The sequence below is a fragment of the Neolamprologus brichardi genome, chromosome 1 (genome assembly GCF_056152115.1).
Source record: "Neolamprologus brichardi isolate AB-2024 chromosome 1, ASM5615211v1, whole genome shotgun sequence".
NCBI lineage: Eukaryota > Metazoa > Chordata > Actinopteri > Cichliformes > Cichlidae > Neolamprologus > Neolamprologus brichardi.
The window spans coordinates 31,631,141-31,650,263 of record NC_142104.1 but is presented as its reverse complement, the minus strand read 5'-3'; the positions used below and the strand labels follow the sequence as shown (position 1 = coordinate 31,650,263).

General features: G+C 41.2%; 1 protein-coding gene across 1 annotated transcript; it reads right to left on the bottom strand.

Annotated features, from left to right (window-relative positions):
• Positions 1-15,995: 15,995 nt before the first annotated feature.
• On the bottom strand, positions 15,996-18,408 carry LOC148106435 (uncharacterized). Its single transcript, XM_087844815.1, has 4 exons — positions 18,371-18,408; positions 17,261-17,576; position 16,931; positions 15,996-16,267 (listed from the first exon to the last, which is right to left on the bottom strand). The coding sequence occupies exons 1-4, from the start codon at positions 18,406-18,408 to the stop codon at positions 15,996-15,998; spliced, it is 627 nt and encodes a 208-aa protein (XP_087700941.1).
• Positions 18,409-19,123: the final 715 nt, after the last annotated feature.

Sequence of the window (19,123 nt, the reverse complement as noted above, 5' to 3'; positions counted from 1 at the left end):
TAAATCAATAAATACACAAACACTTTAACCAGTGCTTTCTCAGACTGGATGAGTAACGGGAACCACTCACTGTCGGATCTGTAAGTGCTAAAATTATACTGTTTCTCGAACCATCCAGTCGTTCTCTAAAATTGAACATTAACTTTCTTAAAAGTGCTTTAAAAGTCCAAACACCCACAGCTACAAACATCTGGCTGGCACTACCCCTTCTAGGTATCCTGCAAAGGATTCTCATTGCATCATTATATGCAACATGTAGCTTCAGCATGCTACATTGTTTGTAGGATGACCACAAGGGGGCAGTATATAGCGGTGTGCAATACGCTTTAAACAAAGCCACTTTAACTGGAAGTGAACAAAAGCTGAATTTGCGTGCAATAGTATTTGCCTGCACATAGAGCTTGCATCGTTGTCTGTACATGTCATCATCATCATTCATTTGCTCAGTAATAAAGTGACCAAGGTATTTCACCTTTTTATGAACTTCAAGAGTTTTGTGTGCCAGTTTAAACAAAGGGAAATTTAGCTGTTTATCCTGCTTGGTTCTACATATCAAAACAGCACTTTTAGCAGCATTGTACTCAATGTCATATTGCACACCATATTCAGTACAGACATTAAGAAGATCCTGTAATCCAGCACTGCTTGATTGACGTATTCAACTTTAATTTGATGCAGTGTGGAAAAAAAAAGCACAGAAATAAATTATTTTTCAAGAAATATTAAATAGATTCAACATCTTTCTTCAACAGAACTGCAGACTGCACAGATGGCATCTTCCCAAAGGAAAAAGTAGTATAGCTTACTAGGGTATGTTAGACTTAACAGTTACTATATACAGTAATGGACTTCTATACATTTTACATAAGATTAAAACTTTGGGTGTAAGATTCAGATAATTATTTATTAAAAGCTCGACATTTTAAATGAGAATAAGAAAGAAAAGCATGTCTTTGTGCCCCCTTTTCCCTGTTCATGCCCTATCGGCCCCCCTGGCTAAACTTTGCTAGATCCGCCCCTGCACAGTTACCAGCCGTCAGCTACGTAGAAAAGGATCCTGGTGTAGAAAGAAATATTAAATAAATTTTAACAACAGCTTATCAAGCTTAAACGTGCTGCTGTTGTTCAGCCGCTGGTTTCCTCTTTCTGGCACGAAGTGGGCCAAAAACAAAGAAGAGAGACGGACTCAAATTTGTCACACACACACACAACCATACACAGTATGACATGGGGGTGAAATGCTTGTAGCTGTACAATGCCCGACCATTAAATGACAAAAAAAAAGTTTTACAGTATTTACAATTTACAGGTTACTACAAAATTTACAAATTAACTTAGGAATTTACAGTAAAAAATGTGCAAACAGCAGAAAGAGATTATAAAGATTATAAATTATAGGAAATGTGTGGTGGTGCGTGTGGTGATGTGATGTGTGTGAGAGTCCAGTCTTATAGTGATGTGTGTGGGAGAGTCCAGTCCTACACCTGGTTCAGGGCCCGAATAGCCTGGGGGAAGAAGCTCCTCCTCATTCTCTCTGTTTTGGCCTTAAGGGAGCGGAAGCGCATCCCAGACTTCAACAGTGAGAAGAGTCCATTGTTGGGATGGGAGAGGTCCATCATAACCTTCCTAGCTTTGGACTTGAACCGCTTGGTGTAGCTGTACAGCAGGTCAGGGAGCTCTGATTGAATGATGCGTTCGGCTGAGCGCACCACTCTTTGCAGATCTCGTCTGTCCTGCTTGGTGCTGTTCCCAAACCAGGTGCAGATGTTTGCCGTCAGGACGCTCTCGATGGTGCAGGAGTAGAAGTTCTTGAGCACCTTCAGTGGCAGATGGAAGATGGACTCGCGACAGAAAAGCCGATAAGCTGATCATTAATCAGTTTCACGATTGAAGTAGCAGCAGGAGAGAGAGAGAGAAGAGGCAGTCGCTCCATATATCGGTTGTTAAGCTTAACGCGGGAATGCTTTACAAATATTCAGAGATGAACTTACACACTTGCTTTACTTCTCTCTGGGATAACTTTCTCGGAGATGAAATGCTGGTTTGGTAGCGAGGCTACAAATACACACAGCCGCTCTATCACATGACACACACTGCTCCCACGTGCTATGGTTATGAGCCGAGTTACGCCGTGTCGCAAGTTTTGTGAGGTGGTTTTTTGATATTTAATGGATCGGATTAAATTTTTTATTTCTCTCCGATATCCGATCCAGTAATTTACGTCAGTATCGGACCGATACCGATACGTAATATTGGATCGGTCCATCTCTAGTTCAAACAGCATCATCAATTTGTTAACAAAGAGGCCAATAGGAGGCTTCTGCAGCTATAACCTATAAACTCACTTGTTTACTACCAAGTAAAATAATAAATACACAACACAAAATAAAAACATACCAGCAATTGATGGAAGGCTTCATGGAAATAATCCAGAGGTGATCTCTACAAAAAAATGAGTAAGACCAATCAACAAAAGTGTAGCCAGTTCAGACTGAGGCATCAGCGACATGTATGCAAGTCCTATCTGTAACAGCTAGGGAAGTCAGGTGACCGAAGGCCTGGATGCACATGGCAACAGGTGAGCAAGTTAGGAATACTCAGAGGGCAGCTACTATTTATAGCTTTGCTTTCTGTGTAAGACACTGCACGTCACCAGCTGCTGTTTGCCTCATAATGCAAGTTTTATACTAATAATGTAAAATGGGATACATGAGCAAATGCAAAATCTTTCATGTAAATCTAAGAAATCAATTAAAAACATGTGGAAGCAGGTAAAAGACAACCAGTGAAGAAACAAACATTTGATTCTTAAATATTAGGAAATAATTTTACATAGCTGAGTTCAGTTTCATTGCCACACCAAGGTCTGATTACAGCCAGAACTGTTGAATCAAGAAATCACATAAATAGAATCTGTATAACAAACGGACGCAGGCTAAGAGATCTCAAATGGCAACACAGCATGCAACGATTCAAAAAACAGCTGAGAACCAAAATCACTGACATCGATCAGTCTGGAAAGGGTTACAAAGCCATATCTAACGCTTTGGGACTCCAGTCACAGATATCTGTGTCATCCTGGATTCAACCCCTACGCCTTACTCACCTGTTGCTTATCCCAGCTGATTACCCCAGGCAGTATTTAAGGCCTAGGAGGTGTGTTTGTCTTCAGTGGATCATTGTACTCTCTACAGTTAGTAGCCCCAGATCTTCTCTTTTGTTTTTTCCCCGAGATCTCCTGGCTTGCTTGTTCTCTGTCTCCTTTGTACAGACCTCCCTGGACCGATTCCCAGACCCAGATGAGTGAGAGTGTGTGAGTGAAGCACAGGGTGGATTTTTGGACTGAGTGCAGTGGTTACCACGGATTGACTGAAAAGGACCGTGAGTGAGTGTTTCCCCACCACCCTGGATCTTCTCTGCCCTGCCATTCTTTTCCAAAGAGGCCTGTAACCAGTGTTGGTCAAGTTACTTGAAAAAAGTAATCAGTAGATCTTTCAGCCCAATTCTACTTTTTCTGCATAATCCATCATACAAAAAGTAATCCAATGGAAAAGTCTCTTTTTAAAACGTGTTTTACTAGTTTTAATCTTTTAACTTTATGCATCAAGCAAAAATTAAATTATATGCAACATTCTCTGATTGGAAGAAATTTGTTTAACATTTAAACCTATTTTCTGCACATTCCTGCACATAAAATAAAATATTTTTTGTGTTCACACTCAGTCTTTCAAATGAATGCAAGTGAAACACAGCAGAAAATAAATAAAATCAAAGACTCAGCAGTCCTGTTGCTCTATTTTCACCTGTATAGCAGGCGGATGTTTGCCCTGGTGCAGGTGTGCCGCAGCGTCAGTGGAAGAATCCGCAGTTTGTCTGTGAATTTCCCATTCCTTGGTAGCGTACTCGGTACTTGCTCGGAAGTTAAGGGGTTTTTTCTCTGTAAAAGTAACGCAGTAGTAACGCAGTAATGCAGCGTGCTTACAGGAAAGTAACAGTAATCTAATAACCTTTCTTGCAACTTTACTTGTTACTTGAAAAAAGTAATCGGATTACAGTAACACGTTACTTGTAACGCGTTACTGCCCATCTCTGCCTGTAACAACACATTCTCTCAGTTGGTGATGGAAGCAGCAGGTTTGGAGAACGCGGACACAGCTATTGTGAGTTACAGAAGCAGAAAAAAAATTATTGTTCTTTTGTACTACTCAAGTTTGAATATAAATAGTAATTTCTTTATCAATAAAGTTTTCATTTTTCTACAGCAAGAGTCTGATGGTGACAGATATGAGGAAACTGCCCCTGACATCTCACTTGGTAATGTTGAAGTGGATTATGCCCCTCCAATTAATAGGTCAAAGGACTCTGCATTAATGTTTCGCCACAGAAAACACACCAACTCAAAAGGAAAAGGAAGAAGTGAATCAATACAGGGAAATTGAACCTGTTCCACTTTCTGAGGATCCTTTGATGTGGTGGGAGGACCATGAAGGGGAGTATCCTCTTTTGGCTCTCCAACCAAAGCAGTATCTTTCTATATCTGGGACCAGTGTTCCTTCTGAATGAGTTTTTTCAACTGCCGGTGACATTGTTACTGGACAAAGGAAGTGACTGACTCCACAACGTGTAGACCAGCTTCTCTTCTTGCAGGCAGAAAAACCTTACAGTCTCAAAGTGAGTGAGAGAGTAGTTATAAATGATAACTAAAAGAATAATTTAAATGAGATTCACAGAGGTTTTACAATACCATATGTTTTCATTTTTCTCAGTACTTTAATGGGCAATTTTAAAGTATTTTTTCATTTTCTGATCTGTCAGTTTCTGTCAGTTCACTTGTACATTATCTACGTTATCCAGTATGTCTCCAAAAAGCAATAGTGGATTTCAGAAAAGCTGTGTGAGACACTAACAGCAAAAGTATTTTTCTGAGGTATTACTGATGTTTACAAAAGATATTTTCTATTTGCACTGGATCCTTGATCCACTTGAAATGTTAATTTGCTTTTAAATGAAAATTAGTGTTGCATTAGTGTTGCTCATTCTTTGTGTTTATTCTGCATTTACTTCATTATAAATGTCAGTTACAAGCTTAAATATGAAGTTGAAAAAGTGTAACTGCAACCAGGCTATTGATCAAATAATTGCAATTAACTGTGATTAATTACAGAAAATTGTGAGATTAATTAGTTATTTTTTTAATCTATTAACAGCACTAATGAAAATAAATATATACTCATGTTAATTAAAAAGTACATTATTGTAAATGCTTTAGGATTGGTTTTTAATTTAGAAATACATATATTTAATTCACAAGGCTAAAAGGTTTCTTTTGACAGCACATATACAAGGAGGAATATCATAATTATAATATTTCTGACTGATTCAAAATGGAATCGAATCGAGGATTGAATCAACCTTGTGAATCGAAATTGAATTGATTCTGCATAACTAAGGGAGGATTCAGGTTCACCTGATCCATCCCTAACTATATGCTTTACCAAAAAGGAAACCTACACCACCGCCTGTCCTACATCCACTCCAACCATCACTTCACCCTGTAGCTCATTCGGCACCTGTTCAGTCGCCTTTAGCAGCTCAGTATCCAGTGTACCCATTCAGTCACCACTAGCTCAGTCTTCAGTGCCCCAGCTCCCTGTAGCTCAGCCACTAGCTCCGTCACCTGTGGCACAGCCAGTAGCCTTGTCATCAGCAGCTCCGTTTGCACCTGAACCATTAGCTCAGTCACCCTCAGTACAGTCCCCTGTGCAGTCGCCCTCAGTACAGTCCCCTATAGCAGTTCAGTCTCCTGGTCAGCTACACACTCGCCCACCTGGTCAGTTACACATCAGCCAGGGGTCCCAATACCCTCTGGTCCTGCACCTGCTCCTGCTGGAGGCTCGAGTTAGCCAATCCAGTACTCTGCGACTCCTGCGCCGCCATCTGCCTCATCCGCTGGGGATTCTGGAGAGCCTGGCCAGCACGTCCTTGTCTTCGCTGAGGGTTCTGGAGAGCCCGGCCAGCACGTCCTCGTCTCCGCTGGAGGGTTTGAGGGATCCATCCGGCCAGCACCATAACCATCTGCAGCTGCCACGCTGCTGTCTGGTCCTGCCTCATCTGGTCCTGCCTCGTCTGGTCCTGCCACGTCTGGTCCTCTGGTTGCCACGCCACTTCCTCCTCCACGCCTAGCATGGCCGGCTTTTCCACAGTCACCTCCTCAACATCTCTGGCCACTTTGCCGCCATTGCCACACGTACGGTCGGCCTCCTGAACGGCTTCCATGTCGCGGCCGCAGCCTTCCGTGCGGTCGGCCTCCGGACCAGCTCTGTCACCTGCGCCACCCGCCTGGTCGACCTCCCGACCTTTTGAATTATGAACTGTTGTGCCGTCGCCCGCCGGGCCGGCCCCCTGAGCTGTCCTGTTTTGAATTTTTGTGCCGGCAACCTTCGGGTTGACTCCCTGAAATGAAATGCTTTGGACCCCTGTGTTGCTGGCCTCCGTTTTGGCCTCCTCACTTGTGTTTTTGGACTCTGTTCCCTGTGACTCATGGTCGACCTTGGCCCGCCTATTTTGTTTTGTGTTGTTTTCAGGCCCCAGTGCCTTTTGTGGACATTTTATGTTGGCCTGTTTTCTGTGCTCCCATGTTTCTAGTGGACTTTTTCTTTTGGTTCCGGACCAAAAGTAACAACTGGAAAATGCATGCTAAGACAGGAAGAAAAATATTGTTTACTGTAATACAAGAAAATGTATCCTAACTGTAGTAAAACACTAAAAAAAAAATGTATCATGTGCATTGAAAAAATTCTGAAATAGTTCAGGCATTGGCAAATTTTTAAACTGTGTTAAGTAAAATATATTAAACTCCAGATAAAACAAAGTTGATGAAAAGCAGTGGCTGAATCACCAGTTTCTTTTCAAGGCCACAACATTAATGATGTTTATTGTCTTATCCACCGTGTTCTTTGTAAACTTGTTCAATGCAGAAGTTGAGAAAATATCCCAGTGCAAATACAGAGAAGACGTCTCATTGTCACTGGTGAGTGTGTATTACTGGTGAGTTCTGATTACCAAGGTTCCGTGGATGAGAGGACACCCAATAAGCTTCTTCAGAGAGCTTCTTCAGTTCTTGAACTGAAGAAGCTTCTTGAGTGAGAGGTGAAACGTCTTCAGGCAACTTAAAGAAGTTCAGACAATTTTCTTTCTAATACATGTTCGTCTTTCTGAACATTTACTGTATTATTTAAACCAAATGAATGGGATTAAAAATCTTTCCTGAAATTATTGCATCGAATGAGGATTAGAACAGCCCATATCTGATCAGCCAAAATTAGGAATAACAGTTCTGTTATGTCTTGTGTGTGGAACTGAGCATGCATGTTTGTTGTTCTCACTCAGCTGTCCTGGAATTTTAGGTGTATATGTGAGCAAAACAGTCCTCTCCAATTTTGCATGTTCCACAACTTCTAACAAAGAGGAAAAGTTAGAAATAAACTGTTTCTGTTTGTGTGTGTGTGTGTGTGTGTGTGAGAGAGAGAGAGAGAGAGAGTGTGAGAGAGAGAGACAGAGAACAGGGGCAAAGCTGATTGTTTTTTTTTCTTGTGAGGATGGCCTTGAAATTTGAAGTGGGAAATAGAAAGCCTCATTTTCTCCTAATCTTTGTCATCCTCCTTTTTTGTGAGATACTAATAAAATGATTAAACCGCAAAAACAAAATCTCACAAACGTATACTTGCTTTTTATTAGCACTATGTGCAGCATGACATTAGACTCACTTTTTTAATCTCTACAACTACAACACATAAGCTCACCTTTTGCCAGGCACAACATATTTGAATGCTTATATTCAAATATTTACTCTGATCCTAACTAAGATTTGAATGGGTACATGAGACAGAGGAATCTTTCGTGGCGAGATGTCCAAACCACAAAACAGCATGTTAATAACTAACCTTGTGTTGTGGCTGAATTGTCTCAGATGTTCTATTGACTTAAGTTTGGTCTGTTTTCAGCATATTTTCCCTGCATCTGATTGCATTTGTCTCTGCCCGTCGGTGACTCTCACACTGACTTTTATTAAAGGGAAAAAAGTAAACATTCATCATCCATCTCCCCCCTGTTTATATTATCCTTTACATAGCTCTGTGGGTAATCACTAGATACCATACCAGTTAGCTTAACTTCAGTTACACTGTTTAGTTTTCTGACTTCATTTATGTCCAAAATGATAGGTTTTAGTTTTTCAGAAGCCCCTCAATCAGAACATGGTATATCATCTTTAGATGGAAACTAGCAAGCTAACTTCTAACTTAGTTAAACAGACAGTAGTAGAACACTAGTACAGTTGTCACCACTAGAGTATGTAAGAGCATTACAACCACTACAGGGGTCAAGAGCATTAATACTACTAGGCAGAGCTATAACATGGATGACCTAGCAGCTCCCCAAATCTATAACCAAAAAGTCTCTATCGCCCCCTGGTGCCTGGCTGCAGTATAGGACTGAGGCCAAACTAAAACAAAACGGTCCTTTTTTTTCCACCAAGGATACTTTCAGCTATTATTATCTAACATTACACAAAGCACAGGTCACTATCAGACTGTTTATGAAGTGCTGGGTTTGTCCATCTTCTGGAACGGGTCTACAGTGGAGGTCTGAAGATTTCCCTCATAGGGAGCTGCTGGTGAAGATTGTGAGTCCTGCTTGATCCCTGTGATGAGCTTCAGTCCTCTGGATGTTTCTGACAAGACGTGTGCCTCAGTGGGTCAATGGGACATCTGGAGCAGGACAGCTGGATGAAAGGGAGGATTTTTTCCTCCAAAACTTCCTTACCCAGGAAAACCAGCTTGGTCCTGATGGCCTGCCTCATTTTTCACCAGGGTGAATGTAGCTGTTGATCATATTATGGACTCTGGCTACTGTTGTAAATGAAAAGAAGGATTTACGTTTTTGTGAATGTTTCTGCCAGTCTGTTTTCAAATCCACCATTTTATTTATTGTTTTCACATTACCAGGCAGGAGAGTGCTCTTTGGGTGTGTAATGGAACTAAAACTGTTTAAATCTTCAACTTTATATCATTTTCAGTCTTACCCTAAAATCTGAAAGTACAACATTTCAACCAATCAATCAATCAAGGCTTTATTCACCACATGCAGGTTGCCTTGCACTGAAACATTTAATTTCCAGATAATTTTGATAGTTGCATACCCGCACTTCTTTTTTTTTTCTTCATCAGTTAAATTTTACTTATATTGTGCCAATCACATCAGCTGGTTCAAGGTGCTTTACATTCTAAGGTAAAGACCCTACAGTAATACGAAGAAAACAGAGAAAACCCCAACAATCATACGACTCCCTTTTTACAGAGAGGAACCTCCAACGGAGCAAGTGTCAGGGAGGCGCAGCCATCTGCTGCGAATGGTTGGGGGTGAGGGGAAAACGTTATACTTGCAGATTCAGGCATGCTAAAACAAATAAGCAGAAAATCATACTGTGTTGCTTAAAACAACTTTGAAAGACTGCATACCAAGAAACATTTATAGATTTTTACAAATATATTTTTACAAAATATATATTCGATCTCTGTTTTAAGTTACTTTATAACTGATAAATAGTGGTACCATTTCTTTCAAAAGTGTCCCCACTTTACTTTGAAAACTTTTACACAAGTTTATTTTTTTTTTTACTCTTTCCTAGAAACAGTTCAGTGCTGTAATTACAAGTAATAAGCTGTCATTTTATTTATTTATTTATTTATTTAAAGCTGTCATTTTAAAGAAACTGTTGTGCAAGAATGAATTATTTCCTATCAAACTAATTTATAATAATGATACGACACTGATGACATTTGATGCTTATTCTAGATCATCTTGTCACGGCCAGGGGATCAGCAGGCCGCTGACTAGTAGTTCTCTCGCTCTCTCTCTCTCTCTTGCTCTCTCTCTCGCTCTCTCGCCAGGGCGGAACTCATGGTGGGTTCACGCCCTCGACCCACGCCCCTCTGAAGAGGAAACACCTGGGCCTCATCAGCGCAGCCAGCATTTAAGCCAGGGAGTGGCTTCTACTCATCGCTGGATCATTGTGTGTGACTCACGTCAGTGCAGCCCGGCTCTGAGCAAGTTCTCTTTTTCCCTGCGGAAAACCTCTGACGTGTATTTCTTTCTGTACATAGATCCCCTGGACCCGACCCTGCATTCCCCGAGCGGATTCCTTTGTGTGAGTGTCTGGAGAGAGTCAGAAGAAGAGCGAGTGTCTTTTCCCTCCCTGGATTTCCCCGGAGCCTTTTTCCCTGTCACTGCTTTGTATATAGCACTACCCCCCCCTGCACCGTTTGTAAATACACCTGGTGGAATTGTAATAAATACTGTGCCTCTGAGTCCTGCGTGTGAGTCCTCCAGCGAACCGTGACACATCTCCTCAAAGGCTAGAGCTCTCACCTCTCTGAAAAAAATGGGCCAGAAAGCTATTATGCTTTTATTTTTCTCTCGAGGTTCCCACTTCCTGGTGAAAGGAGTCATGACAGTGCAGTGTCACAGTCTGGCAGAGGCAGACTGCATGTGTTGCAAAAAAAGGACTCAAATGGAGGCCGAAACAGAATGTGAAACATGAAGTGGATTAACAGAAAATGGGCAGTTTATCAAGGCTGGCAAAATAAATACAAACAAAGGGCATGGGTGAAACTATCCAATAACCTTAAACTGGGTGAACTAAAACTAAAACATGAAAAAACCTTAAACACGGAGAACTGGCATGGATACCTGGATACACGACGTGAAAACACAGACGACCTGACAAGGAAGGACTGAAAATACACAGACGTAATACACACAGGAGGATAATGGGGGAAATGGAAACACATGGGGAAACAGCTGACACACATGAACATGACGATGTCACAAGGGGAGAGTAAAACTAAACACAGAACACAGGACTTCTTCAAAATAAAACAGGAAACATAATGAGACACAGACATGAGAACAAGAACTTGACAACATAAGACACACGAACATGAAACGCATGAAGGGCAAGGGAGACTTAATAGGGGCTGAAAACACAAGGGGAAACTAATAAGCAAATGAACTTAGATAACCCAATGAACTTAAACATAAATCATAAACATCAAAATAAACTAAAACTCAAAACGCTGGGTCAAAAGACCCAGGATTGTGACATGCAGGCTTCTAAAAACAGGATGATGTGGATGTGGATCGACTGTGAAGTAGAGTAACTTTAACAAGAACATAAAAACGCCAGTGGTCAGCCAAGGATAAAAATCTGGAATAAAAATAAAGGCCTTCTGTATTATTACAGGAAGTGCACATACAGAAAAGCATTTTGCTGAGCCTCCAACCTTTGGCCCGACCTGGAAAAGAAGTGCAGATTAGTTTGCCATTTTTGTTTATGGCAAGAAAAAAAAGGGAAAAATGTCTCTGGGAAGATTTTTCAGAAACCTTTTCCTCAGGTTAGATGTAAGTTAGGGCTGTGCGATATGATCAAAATCATATATCCCGATATAAGACATCTATCATCTCGATAACGATATAAATCACAGAAATTTAAAATTTTCTGTAAATTCTGTGAATCTTGGGCATCTCGACTTGCATGAAGTGTTTCCAGCTGGGCGTCGTGTACCTGGAGTCGAGTGTTTTAACGATGTATGAAACTATTCATTTTTAGACATAAGTTGTAACGGCCGCCGATTTCTTGGTAAGTATTAATTACACAGCGTGCTGCGGGGAAAAGCCTGTTCTAACGCTTGAGTCTAAGGTTTATTTTTTTTAGCACCTGGTGGCTCTTTTTGGCTTCTCATCCGTAAATACTCTGCATACTCTTTCATGTGATTCAGTTTATTTTGAAAAGTCTCAACAGGATCTTGAGCTTTATTGTGAAAGGTTCATGTGGAAAATAAACATGCGGAAATGCGATGGTTTTACCGTTGTTGTTGTTGCTAATGACAATGCATAAAAACAGCCGCTTGTCTGTCCGTGGTGTGGTTATCTTAAATATAAGACAAAGAGAGAACTTTAAGACATGAATATAGCCACTACAGTGACCATCAAAACAGTGAAAAAATATTGCCGTAAACAGTTTATTTTGCGACACCACAAAACAAACGATAGGGTAAAATGAAACGATAGATGTTTTTATATCGTCATCTCATATATATTGTTAAATCGAACAGCCCTAATGTAAGTTAACAAGTGGTCTTGATCCATTCTCAATCATCCAGGTAAGTAAATCTCTAAAAGTTGATTCTGTTCATCTGGACGTAGCGTTTTCAGTGTGAGAAACGTTTCGTCAATCATCCAAGTGACTACTTCAGTCTCAGCTGACTGTAGGCTTCCCGAATCCTATAAACTAGGGGTCGGCAACCTGCATGCGGCTCTTTAGTCCTTATAGTGCGGCTCTGCATGGTTTGGGAAAATAAATTAGAAGTATTTAGCTGAAGTGTATTTTATTTATGTTAGTTATTTTTTTAAACTTGGAAAATTATTTTGACATTGAAATATAAAAATAAAATTATATTTTATTATTTTTTCATCGCTCAAAATAAGCGTCACACTCGCGGAAGCCGGTGTACCCGCCGAAACGCCGTGCATTTTAGACTTTCAACCCCAGGTAGGCCAGTTATGGATCTTTGGATCCACATTATGTCAGCAGCTATTCTCCACCGTGAACTATGTTAAAAACAAACACCGCTCACGCCTCACAGATGATAGCTTACAGTCCTGCGTAAAGATGAAAGTGACTTCGTACAGCCCCGATCTGCAGACGCTGTGCGCGGAGGTTCAGGAGCAGAAGTCCCATTGTAAACATATCACGGCAGACCCGACGATGTTTCCATGAACATGCTTTTCAGCATCTCTTTATTGACCACTTTTCACACTCGGTTGCTGTACACATGCAGCCGGCTGTAGCTTTTCAGCTCACAGCTCGACATATACCAACAACAGCACAGATAGCACAGACTCAAGGCGGCGAGGCATGATTGCGGGTGCCGCTCAGGTGTGTCCGCCTCCCCTGCAGCGGTGCTGCAGACCACACCCCGCCACACACATTAACCTGGTAAAATACATATTTAGGCAGAATTTTGCAAATATCTATTTTTTAATTTTTTCAGCAGCATAGTGCTTTTTTCCAATTATTTTTTAAAAGTCAGGTCAAGGTTCCAAAAGCCCAAAGGCTTATATCGCCTTTGGGCTTTTGGAGTGGCGGGTGGCGGCTCACAACAATTTTTGTTTGCTGGATCATTTTAGTTCAGCTGGGTGTCTTTCCTTTTGTTATATTTCTTTAAGAGTTCAAAATGTGTTAATTGGGTGTTAAAGGTTGCTGACGCCTGCTATAAACAGTACATTTGCATAATGACTGAAACCAGCCCACTGAAGGAACAATGGAAGGTCACCTTCATAATTATGTAAATTCTCATGACCATTGATCAACAACCACTGATCAATGGCCATTCACAGAGAGTTGGGAAATGGCTTCAATCACAGCATTGTAAGATGGTGAAAGATGCACCCTTAGGCCCCCTCCTCTATTCAGAGATGGTCTTTCCCTTTTCACGTAAATGGCCTCCTTGACTCCACGCTCAAACCAGCGTTCCTCCCTGTCCAGGATGTGAACATCCTCATCATTGAAAAAGTGTCCACTGGCCTGTAGGTGTAAATAGCTATAGCTATAGTTCCCCAAAACATTTTGAGTGGTATTTATGAGTGAGATTCTGAGTTGTAATCAGAAATCTTATGCTCACCACGAGCATCTTACCTCACTTTCACAACCCTAAGGCTTATCATAGATGGGCTAGAAGTGAAAGTCACCTTTTACAAGCAAACTGTAAATAATTTTATTGCTGGACAAAATGGCTAACCGTATGTGCTTGCTTCCCTGAAGAGGATTTGTAGATGAAAGCTAGAGAGAAAGGTTAGTTTAGCTATCAAGTCTGAAGACAGGGAAGATTCTATCAGACCATCTGTTTGGATATTGTACACAGAGTCTGCGCATGTTACCTTTTTCCAAAAGACACTGTAAATAGTTTCAGCCCTTCACTGCAAATAAACTTAATTCATTCACTTTATTCTGTTTCTGCATTTGAGTATGACACTCCTATAATTTTTCACATTGCCTTTGGTGCATATCTTGAATATATGGAAGTAAAACCACAGATGACCAATGGCAGATAGTAGAGAAATCCAGCACTAATTGCCCTGTGCATTGAAAAGCACGTTTACTGACAGATTAAATGTGAACTCCCACTTCTTTGGCCCTGTCATTTGCCTGATAAACAACATTTTGATTGCGAGGAAAGTTGTGGCAGATAGACAGAATCAAACCTTAAAGAAAAGGAAAAAACAAACTTTGAGCCTCTATTTGCATTTCTTTGTGAAAGGAATATTGGTTGAAATAAGAAATTGTTATGTTATAACAGTTTGTAAGGTATTAATAACAGGCAACAAAGATTTGACCTCATTAAAATGGTTTTATGACATTATTAATTAGTAAAATAGTAACACTTTTATTTAAATGTATGCCTATTTTACTTCATTGCCTCATTCCTTTTTCATTACATTTCCTTCATTTTGATTGATTATATTGTATCTTGTTCTAGTCAGGCACATGTTTATTTTAGTTAGTTGGTGTATTTTATTCAAGTTGGTTACCGTATTTTTATTTAACATGTAGTATTCATATAAAATAAAGGGATCCGGTGGCCTTTACAGCTTAAAGAGATGAAATCTTTTACAGTTATAAAACTTAAATATACTTACATTAGAATTAGGGATCTCTTATCATGCAAGTATTTAATGTGGGCTAAGATTACCTAACATCTTTGTTTGCAGTAACACTTGGTAGCCACATGATAGAGCTGTGTCTCAGGTGTTCATTAAACTCGGTGCTGTTATGAGTGTCACTCTTTCTATGTCACTCTATGCCTCTTTCTCTTCTTAAATATATAGTGACCAGCCTCTTTATTAAGTACAGCTATTTCTATACCTATTATATCAAATATCTATTAGCCAATCACATGCTCACAAGCCAATGCATTTAGTCCTATAGAATAGGGATAACTTAAGTGAAGTTTTTATGTTTTTAATCTAAGTTTTGAATATGGTTGTTTCTGCTGGAAAGGCTGGATTGAGTATTTCAGAAAGTGCTAATCTACTGGAATGTATGCCTTTTACTACATAGACAGTACACCATTCTTTACTGCAACCAAGACTATTAAGTCTTTAAATGTTTAGTAAGCTGACACTTAGGCTAAAAGCAACACATGACTAATAAGTAATAATAAATGTGGCTTCACAGTGTGTTCCATAAATTGTTAAAGCTCAATCATGCAAAGAAGCCATTACAGAAGGGGTGAAATAATTACTTAATCCCCAGCTGAACAGGTAAATTTGCTTACTTACCAAGAAGTGAACAGCATCTGTTCTGGCTAAACTGGCTAAACCAGTTAATGTGTGTTTCTTTAGCCACTCCCGCAATTCCTTGGTGATGTGTTTTGGATCACTGTCATGCTGGATGCTTGGGTTTAACTTTAGAGGACTCACAAATGTGTGTTCGCTCCACACAGAAATACAAAGCAATTTTACCACAAATGCATATATCCAAACCTGAATTAATAGTGACAATTTTTTAAGTTTAGCCTCACAGATTTGATTATTTTGTGCTTTCAAAAAGCTTTGTGACTTCTTTTTGAATGAATGAATGAATGAATCAAGGCTTTATTGGCCACATGCAGGTTGCCCGGCATGTGTGTGCGTATCCTTAGTTCAGCTGAGACAGTGTCCTCCGCCCTATCAGGCTAAGTAAACAGTCTATCAGCCAACCCAAGTGGCCTTGCATGGAATGGGAAGAACAGTCAACACACAGTCGTTATCAAGGAGTTTTGTTCGGCTCCAGCCTTGAGCCCACAGCTGGCGCCGAGGAGGTATCCGCATTATGATGTTGATGTTGTTGATTTTTCTTTTATGCAAGCAGCTCAGGAAAATTTCAAAGCTGTTCTTTAACACTCCGACACTGGTCTCTCAATCTCCCGTTGGAGAACCGCGAGCCTCCCCATGATGGTATCAAACTTCCATTCCGTGGTGTTCTCATTCTTTTGCTCAGAGAGCCGATTCTGAGAACTCACAACTGCAGTGAGCTGTTCCGCGATGTGATCCAACTTTCGCTCAAAGGTGTCATTTTGAGCAGGCCTCTCCTTGATGTAACCCAGTATACGCTCGGAGGTGTTATTTTGAGTCTTCACGGCAGCTGTAAGCATCTCCAAGGTCTTAACTAGGGATGGGTACCGGTATCCCGTGCCATGATGGCACCGGTTCTGACATAAACGGTAGTAACCAGACCGAAAAGCAGCACACATTTCGGTGCTTTATTTCGGTGCTTTTTTTTCCTGAGCTGTGATACACTTTAGATTCTAGCCAATCATTTTACGTTTCCAAGGATAGTAGGCGGGCCCAGGTACGTACGTTCTTTCAGAGCAGAGCTACAGATTAAAAATGCCCAAGGTGAAGCGTTCAAAAGTCTGGCTGTACTTCACAGCAAAAGATGCAAACCCAGCAGCCTGCAACAAGTGCTTTAAACTGATACTGTGATACTGTGCAAAGGAGGTAACATCTCGAATCTGATGAAACACCTGGCGACGCATAGCGTTTTTTTAAAAGCCGAGAATATCATCGGACCTGGAGTTAGCAACATCCCCCAAGAACCCAAAGAGTAGAGTCCTGGCCCCTAGCCCTGCCAGTGTAGCAGAAATGATGACGGATGATGATGGCAGCAGCAGCCATTCTTCTCTGGGTCAGTAGCTTAATGTTGTTCGTGTGTAATTTATGTTGAGTAGGCTAACCATGTTATTACATTAATGCATGTAAGGTGAACTAGCAAACACTGTCGTAGTTACATGCGGCTGTCTTCTTGTTTGATGGCAGATACTCCCTTCACCCTGGCCAAAAAGGCTAAAATGACCAAAGAAAAAGTGGAAAACAGCTTAACATGAGAGGTTTTTGGACAAAGTTTGTGTTGTTTCCATTGATTAAGCACTGCTTCCAGGCAAGAGTGATACCATATATGCCCTATAGCTGCAGAAAAGGCTAACATTGTTATCTTTTTACAAAAAAACAGCTGAATATGAGAGGTTTTTGGACAAAGTTTGTGTTCTCCATTCTTTAAGCACCGGTTTGAGCACCGTTTAAGCACCGGCACAGTTTCAAAAGTACCGGTTTGGTACTGGTATCGGATAAAACCTAAACGATACCCATCCCTAGTCTTAACCATGCTGCTTTCCAGCCCATTCTGAGAAGTCGCGCCTTGTCCCATCGTTTCAATCCCAGCGGGCAGCCTTGGGGGGGTTTGAACAGCTGGTTCCGCTATCTTAATTCTCCAGTAAGCCAGGGCCAAGCCAGCTCCGGTCAGCAAGAACCCTGTTATCATGGTTCCGAATAGGTAGATATCTTCAGCGTCCTCGATCGACAGTCCCGCCAAGCACACGACCCTCCATTTCTGCCACCCGTCCATCGTGTATCCGGCAGGGAACGTCCCTCCAGGGCACTCGGGCTCTCCCAAGCCCAGACTTCTCGTTGAGAAAAGCCCCCTCTAGTTTCTGCCCGGTGGCTACTGGGTGACCCCTCGTCTGGGGATCCTCAGCCCTTCCCATGAAGGTGGCACGGATGCCCCTCCGGTGGTCCTCCTTGGGCTCTTGCACTCTGGGGCCTCTGGATGTCTGGGGCCTGGATCTCCTCCATGCCTGCTTCATGCCCTGGGGGACAGGGCTATGGCTCTCTACATCCTCTTGCAGACCATTACATGGGGAAACCATTTGAATACAAGCGCGCCGATCCACACAGGTGTGCACACAGGTGTTCACTGTTTGTAGACTTAAATCACACCTTTCTTGGCTGCTACTTCAAAGCACATTGTGCGCTGTCTGTCCTGCGTGCTGCACAACAACATTCAATATTTAGTATTTACTGCTGTTTACACTTAGCTAGATTAATGCGATGGTGTTGTGTATAGTATGTTGCTTTGTTTTGTTTTTTTGTTTTTTTTGCTTGTTTTCTATTCTTTTTCTCTCAACAGGTGATCCCGGAGATATTTTTTTTCCCCCCTTTCTCACTGTCCCTCTCCCCTTCTGTTTTTCTTTTCCTTCCTCTTTCTTTCTCCCTTTCCTATCCCTCACTCATGTCTGTCCCATCTGTAACAACTGAAAATAAAATAAAATAAATAATAAAAACAAAGGTCGATCAAATGGACCAATACGGCAATGCCATGATGATCCATTTGGCAAAATAAATCCATTGGGTATCCTTGTTGGTCTTCAGACAACAATTCTGACGGCTAAAGAACCAAATGGGACAGGCAAAAAAAAAAAAAAAAGAGAAAAGGGTGTCAATAGCATTCAGCTTATAGAACCTTAAATGCATAAATCACCTAATAAGCACAGATCATGTCACATGTCTGACATGTGGTTTTGATACAAATTCCACACTGCCAGCTTTACAAAGATCCACACATGTACGCTTTGTTTAAGTGTTAAATTTCTGTTTTTCCCCCCAAAATTGGCATTTTTTCTTCCAAATAAACAGAACAGCTCATCATTCCTATAATAGAAAACATGGATTACAGACACAGATTACAAATACTGCACACGATATGAAGGTTAATATATGGTTTAAATAAGCTTCTGTTACATGCTGGACATTCTTCTGTGGGGAAAAGTATGTAAGTGTGTAGCTGCACATCGGGGAACGCCATGGTTGAACATCCCTGTGGATCATCTAAAGTCAGTATATGCTAACTAATCTCTAAATTCCAAATATAGACATAATCCAGGTAATGTGGAATATGTCATGGTCCCTCTCCCTCTCCCCGGCTGGCTCAATCTTGGCCAGATGTTTGTTGTTGGTTTTTTTTTCTTTGTCTCCTTCTCTCTCCCAGTCTCCTCTCTGCCTGGGCAGAGCTCATTACTGGGCTCCTGCTCTTGGCCCACTCACCTGGCCTGATTATCTCCACTTGCTGCTCATTGACCTAGTTTCCTGGCCACTACTTAAGACGGTGGCATCCCACATAATTCTGTCATCCCACAGTGAACAATTTTCTGCTCTTAGCTAACATCAGGCTAGACAATCCCTGTACATG